A 7,220-nucleotide genomic window follows, 5' to 3' on the forward strand; every position below is an offset into this window, starting at 1 on the left:
AATCTGCCCATTTGATTGGTTAGGTCATGTGAAGGTCATTATGCTAACTGTAGTATTTCTTTGCACATATTTATTTTTAAATGTGTACGTCAACAAATAACCTCATTAACTTGCCTCAGTATAGAGAACAATTTTCAACAAAAAAATATGTCTCCCATGACATGGTTAACCAGTTCTCTATATCACCACATATATCACTTATAGTACTGGGAGAGAAAGATGATTCCTACTGTGGCACTACATATGCATAACCCTGTCAACACCATCTGACTTCACTGTTCTAAATAAATGCACGAGAACCTATTTGATTTTTATTTAAAATCTCCCCAGTGTACACAAAACCAGATAGAAAAAAGAAAAAGACACCCTTCACTTCACAACCAATTTAATGTGTTTTCGCTCCTCTGCTCTGAGCTAAGGTGTCTTGAACTTGCAGTGAACTTGAGGAAGGTGACTAACTCAGTCCTGTGCTTTTCTTAGCAGCCCACAGCGCCCTGGGTGAACAGTGATGGAATATGACGACAGATTCATAAAAGAAATTACACTCAACGTTGCATCTGCTCAGTACCTGGGTACTTGACGTCTGTTTTAAACCCGCATGCCTCTGGACACAACATTACATTATCAGCAAGACTTCTTTGTTGCGTGTGAACTGCCAGGTTCTCACTTGTATACAATGACAATTAAAAATTGATTAAAATTTGTAAATTCTTCTGTTGTTGTCTCTGTCAGTGATAATGTCGTTCCTCCACACCATCTGAACACTTACCGTGTTCAGTACTCTGGTCTGTGTATATTAGAATCGCAATGCTCATAAAGTTAGAGCCTATATTTTAAAAAGTGGATTTAAAGATGGCCTACACTGATTTATGTCTGCCGTGGCTCCCTAACGTATATGAGACATGATATTGAGCCTGGTGCATTTTCCAGGCCGTAGGCCAACAGACACAAACAGACACACTCTCACTCATTCATGACTTTGCGCAGGACAGACAGAGAGGGGTGACCCAAGCCCGCCTGTCCTCTCACACCCCTCAGAGGGTCGTCTTTCTCCCGCAGCCGCGGAGAAGCGGCCGACGTGGCCCCTGAGCGCTCGCGGCATCGTTCGGCAGTTCGCGGTGGACATGACAGCGGCGACGTCTTCTTAATGTCGACCCTGCGCTTACGGTGGCCGGGCAGGGGCGAGTCTGTGACCGTGACTATGGGGATCGGCAGATGGAGGGTGGAGGGGGGGGAGCATTCCCATCCATTGGCAAGTCAGGGAAGGCTTTGTTTGGGGGGGGAGGGAATGATTGCGCGGTCGGAGCAAGCAGCAGGAATGTAAGGAGAGCGCTCAGCTGCCGTGTCCCGTCAAACGCAGCCGCTGCACAGCAAAGCATTTCATCTGCGAGACCTCCCTCACACACTACATGCCACAGCTCTGCACGGCCATACGGCATCACCGCCACACACCGCCCGCCCGTACGTTCCCGCAAGTCCACTCACAGCCTCTTTACTCGGGGCTCGATTGTTCAGCACTGACGAAAAATCGAGTTTAACCACACTGGAAGCATGTCGCGGTCCGGGACGTCGTTGGGCGATGTCCGCTAAACGTCCACTAAAGCCTAATCGATACGTCAAGCCGCTTGACTGAAGTTCTGGAGGTGCGGCCCAAACCGTAGTGTTTGTATACATGCACACATGGCTTGGAATGGGAATGTGCTTGGGTCTCATCTCTTACTGATAGCATTCTCAGCAGGAAAGGTCATGTGTGCAGTCTGGGCATGTGTGTTTGCCGTGTGTGCAGAGTTGCGCTCCGCCCGCAGACACTGTGTCCAGGGAAAAACCACATGGTTGAAGGGACGGTAAGAGAATGTTCACCATGCCACTAACCTCGACACCACCAGCATGCTGACATGACCAAAGGAATTGGAATGCCAATGGATAATGTCATCGTCAACCACTGTAGTCGCCACAAAGTGATATATCGTATGCAAATTGTGGCTCTGTGTTACATTGGATCCTTATTTGACAGGCAGCACACGTACGATATATTTGTACTCGTCAGACCTTAGCGAGTTAAATATCCATCTAAATTCACTGTTAATCTGTCGTTATTGTTAGCACTCCTAGAAAATGGAGGTTCGACAGGGATCTCACTCTATGAAGTGATATATGATAATTGAACTTAACTCAAGCAGCTCTGTCACCCTTAACCAGGCCCCAGTGAGCATGACCGTACCATGGCAGAAGTCTTCTCCCCTCTCTAACACACCAAGCATTGATTACCAGCTAATAATAAACTAAGGAAGTGGCAGCTTGTTTGTTTCTTGGGTTGCAGTGGAATACATTTGCACTTCTCCAAGAGTTCATGTGATATCGGGTGCGAATTCCGCAGAGCATGAAGTGTTATCTTCTCTCCACTCTCCTCCAGTTGTCTCTCACTCACTCATTTTGCTCTCTCTCTTTCTCTCTCTCTCTCTCTCTCTCTCTCTCTCTCTCTCTTTCTCTCACTCTTTCTCCTACACCTCTTAATTTTGCTGCCTCTCCTCTCAGCCCCCCCCCCCCCCCCTCTGCATTCACAGCCCCTGTAGGTGGTTTCTCCCGAAAGCCTCCTTTCACACCCGGCATGGGGATTCAAATAAACATATGTTGTGTTAATTAGGTCTCTGTACCCAGACAGAAAGGCCTAATGCAGGGACTAGGTTGGGAAAAAAAACCACATATGCTGCTAGGTCTCTCTAATCAGAGCTATTTACACAGTGATTATGAGATCTGTCCCACTTCTGTCTCTCATACCTTCTCACATCTCCACATCTCACCCACACCAGCCCATCCCCAAAAACTCACCCAGCCTCCCTGCCACTAGGGATTCTTATCTTCCTCTTTCATGGTTTGTTTCCTGAATTTATTCAGCCCCTCTACAGATGAAGCCTCCTCTATAGTTGAAGTCTTCTCTACAGATGAAGCCTTTCCCAAAGGATTCTTTCACCCGCGACGTACAGACCAGCATGTTCTATATCACGTACAAAGAAGTTTAACTCATTTTGACCTATCATAACGGTTATGACAATACGACGTGCGTCGTTTGACATGACAGTGCAGGGCCCGCGTGTTCTCCCTGGACCCATGGCGACCCGGGTCTGAGGCTGAGGGGCTGAGGGGGAAGCGGCTCCCTCCCGCGGGTGCAGAGCGAGCGGCCATCACGGCCCACACCCAGGAGCTGCATGTAGCAGAATAACTGCACAGAACGTACGGAGACGACCCCTCAAGTCTACAGAAACACCAAAAAGAAGCCTGCAGATATGTACCATGCAACACTAGAAACGTTTCCAGCATTTAAACATGTGCTTCACGTGATGACACCTCACGCGATGAGTCAGGTTTTCATAATCACACCACATAAATACTTTACTGAAACTGCAGAGACAGTGCACATGTGACATTGTTTTCTAAGAATGTTTAAATATGTTCATATAATTATTTTCTTACTGAATATGTTCCCAAATGCCAAATATTGGCATTATACACACTTTTCATTGATTACCTACAAAAGTCATGTCCTCACAATCACTCGACAAGTGTTCAGATGCTTAAGGCAGATTATTAGTGCTCTGAACTTGCTATGCAGGAAGTGTGTATGTGACAGCTTTCAGAAATGTATCACACTTTAGCCAAAGTGATGTGACAGCCTTGAGCGGCAATACCAGCTTCAGCCCTCACAGAACCGATCAAGAAGGCCATCACTAAGACAGCTTTAATGAACGTCTGCCTCCGCTTAGATGAAACATACAAATCGCACATGGCATTTGAAATGTTTTCAGTGTTCAGGAGTCAACAGCAATGTTTTGTTCCATTATTTTTAAAAATAAAAGATTAAAAAATAGAAGACATTAATCAATATGTAAGCCATAGCCAAGGTTTAATCACACTATATTACTGAAACAAAGAAAACTACTTTGGTAAAAAGGCCTTGTGAGAGTCTAAACTCCCTTGTTGATAGAAAACAAAACTGTCACGTATCAGTTATCACTGTGATGAGTTTATATACAAATCCCTATCATTTGAAAGCGCTCTGTAAATGACCCTAGCAGTGCGGAGGACTGTGGTCGAGGTCCTTGTGAATAGTGTAGGGTAAGCCCTGTTGTATGTGCAGAGGAGAGGTTAGGAGACAAGGTGAGGTCCGTGGAGACACGGTGAGGTCTGTGGAGACAAGGTGAGGTCCATGGAGACACGGTGAGGTCCGTGGGACACGTGTGCTCTGGGCAGCCGGAGGGCGGTGGATTTAAACTGAGGTTGTGTCCAGCCTCTCAGGGACGGGGAAGTCGCTCAGCCAGGCGCAGGGGACAAGCTGCTGCTGCCTGCCGTGGGTGTCAACACCAATGAGTTCAACACGCGACCTTGTGAGCTCACCTTGCTAGGAGAGATACCAAAAGTGCAATTAAGAGTAGTGACAGCACCAAGAGAGAACTGTGTCATACCTGTACTTGTGGAGTGGGGGGGGGACGACTCTTTCTGTCTTTTTGCTTTTTGTGCATGCCTCTATGTGTGTGTGTGTGTGTGTGTGTGTGTGTGTGTGCGCGTGCAGGTGCACAGCAGTACTGTCAGTATATTTGAATGAGTTAGTCCAAACATAAATGTAAATTGTAATTGCACTGTTGTGAACTGTGGTATCCAAGACTACAATTCTATTTGTTTGGTTGTTTGTTTACTTAGTTACTTATTTACTTATTGCTGTTGATGTCTGACTTGCATTTGCATTTAAAAATAATCTAACCTACACTTTTTTTCTTTGTTTATTTTTGTGCTGGTTCAAGGCTGTTACTGCTTACATATTTGTTGTTATTTTAAATTACTTTGTTTGCTTTTTTATTATTTTAACATTTGTGTTTTCAGATTCGACTTATTTCCTATTTGTCAGTGGTTAGAAATACATAGATATCTACACATTTATTGTTTGGACTCCCTAATGAGATTCCTGCGACTTGTCCCACTAAAATGCTTTCAAAATGTTATAGTAAATCTCTTCCATACATTGTATATTACCAAAGTGTAATTATAACGTACAGATCCATTCTTGTGTGTTTATTAAACGTAAAGACACATTTCCTTTTTCCTTTCATTGTAAGATGAAACCCACCGGTCTCATCATAAATCCGTTTTGCTGACGACTGTAAACGAACCTCAAACGTAATTGACTAAGAAATTTAACAAGCTCAGAAAAACACGTAGAGAGCATTTTTATGTCCGAATCCGAAGGGCTATTATTTAACACACTAATGACAAATTTTCTTTAAAAAAAAAATTAATTAAAAAAAGATTTTTTTACAGCATTACACACGATGGGTGTTTTTAACAAAACAGTCAAATGTACGTATCTTGGAGTGTTTACTGGAGTAATATTAAGGTTTGTCATCTCTGACAGGTCGAAATAGGGGTAGGCCCGCTGAAACATCAACCCTATCACCGTCCAGTTTGTGTCTGGGTCCCACCTCCTCACAATTACCAGTCCACATATGTATATAGGCTCAGAGACTGCGTGTGTTTGATTCCGCAGGGCTCATTCTCAACTGAAAAATAATATCTAGACAGAGAAATATCCAGTATAATCATATCAATAAATCTTACTCCTAATATTGTTTTTTTTATATAATTGGACTAGTCGTGTATTATTCGTAAATGAGGACCAGTTTTCAGAAGTCGGAAGCTTCTGCAGCGCAAAGTTAGTAGAGTTCACTTTCTTTTAGCCATTTACATGAAAGTTTGTTTCGAGGAGATTTATTCTAGTGTGTAGAGAAGACCGGTCGACATATGATTCTGCACGTAGGCTCACACCAGGGCTGCAGATGGGCGGCATAGGTTGTAACTTCTATCTCAATATGTTGAATGGAACCGACGCGCAAAGTTTGGCTAAAGACGATGTGAGCGCTCACCTTCACCGGAGCAAGGAGCTAGACTTCAAGATGGGCATCCAGGACGCCAGGTTGTACTATCAAGATCCGGTTCCGAACGGACAGGACGCTTTGACATTGCCGTACCACGCAGACCCGAGCGTCTCCGGGTTCGGGGCGCAGACGGGACGCTTTTACTCCCCGGCTCCGCTCAGTAACTGTTTCAGCAGCGTTCGGCCGCCCACCAGGACAGACATGTCCAGGACGGGACAGACTTATGGGCCGACAGGGGCAGATGGATATTCACCCAGCAGTAAAGAGGTCTACACGGGCAACTCGGACGGTTTCCACGCGCATTTTCAACACGGGTACCCGCGCGCGCCGCTGTATTCCTTACCTGGTCTACAGGTGTGCGGGAAAACCCAGGTCCTCCTGAATAACTACCCGCTTTGGGCCAAGTTTCACAAATACCAGACTGAGATGATCATTACAAAACAGGGAAGGTAAGTGGGCTAAGTGAAACCACATACATGCAGTTTACAAGCATGCAAACTTCCAGTATTAAAGTTTGCGTCTCTTCTCGTCTGGCGCTGCGCATACTCTCCTGGAGTAATGGTTTTACCAAGATGACCACTAGAAGATAGTCACGCAGACGACAGGTTGTGTTCAGTACGAGTTTATTAAGGAAGGTTACACGTGTCGTAGGATGTCAGACTATACTTAGTGCGGCGCGTTCACGTCAAGTGTAATTTAAGGTTATGCAAGGAAGAAAATCACTTGCGGGATGCGCAGTGAATAAAGCGCCCGGTGCCAAGTGAAGCATGTGGATATGAAATGGAGCCGGTGTGTGGGACCTCTTAAATTTAGAAGTCTAATTAAGAGAGATGAATATAGCCAAGCGAAAGGGGTCATTTAGGCCAAGTGTTTCTTGAATTGCTCATTGTCAGCTGCTTTATTATTGATTTTAAGAGTCTGAAAGGGTAAACGAAACATGTCTCCTTTTAAGAAAAAATGAAACCGATAAGAATAAAGCCTGTAGTTGCTTAAGAACACGAAAACGTTTAGCTGAATAGACCCAGTAGAAAAAAACAATGTTAAAACACTAGGACTGCTGAGAGAGGAACGCGAATACAGTCAGAGTATGAATCGGTAGTAGGTGATTCATCTAATAAATATGCAGTATTTCAGTGTAATATACGTCAGTGTGCTGCTTAGATTCTTCTAATTATCGCTACAACTCATTCATGTTCACCTTTTGATAGTTTTAAAGTTTTGTTAAGTTTATAGCGTTATAGCTACTTCATAGCAGAGTAGGCCTAGTCTTTTATGCATACAGAAGTATGTCGCCCT

The 7,220-nt window shown here is 44.5% G+C and overlaps 1 protein-coding gene and 1 long non-coding RNA gene across 2 annotated transcripts in view; one reads left to right on the plus strand and one right to left on the minus strand.

The window, feature by feature from the left end:
- Positions 1–3,884: 3,884 nt before the first annotated feature.
- LOC143510159 (uncharacterized) lies at positions 3,885–6,053 on the minus strand. The gene is made up of 2 exons (XR_013129918.1): positions 5,913–6,053; positions 3,885–4,396 (listed from the first exon to the last, which is right to left on the minus strand). It is a non-coding gene; the product is annotated as an uncharacterized LOC143510159 (long non-coding RNA).
- tbx21 (T-box transcription factor 21) overlaps positions 5,513–7,220 on the plus strand; it is a 12,021-nt gene continuing 10,313 nt past the window's right edge. The window contains exon 1 of the mRNA XM_076999212.1: positions 5,513–6,373. Within this exon, the coding sequence (XP_076855327.1) occupies positions 5,826–6,373 (548 nt within the window). The 5' untranslated portion in view covers positions 5,513–5,825. The remainder of the gene's footprint in view (positions 6,374–7,220) is intronic.

The sequence above is a fragment of the Brachyhypopomus gauderio genome, chromosome 3 (genome assembly GCF_052324685.1).
Source record: "Brachyhypopomus gauderio isolate BG-103 chromosome 3, BGAUD_0.2, whole genome shotgun sequence".
In the NCBI taxonomy this organism is placed as follows: Eukaryota; Metazoa; Chordata; class Actinopteri; order Gymnotiformes; family Hypopomidae; genus Brachyhypopomus; species Brachyhypopomus gauderio.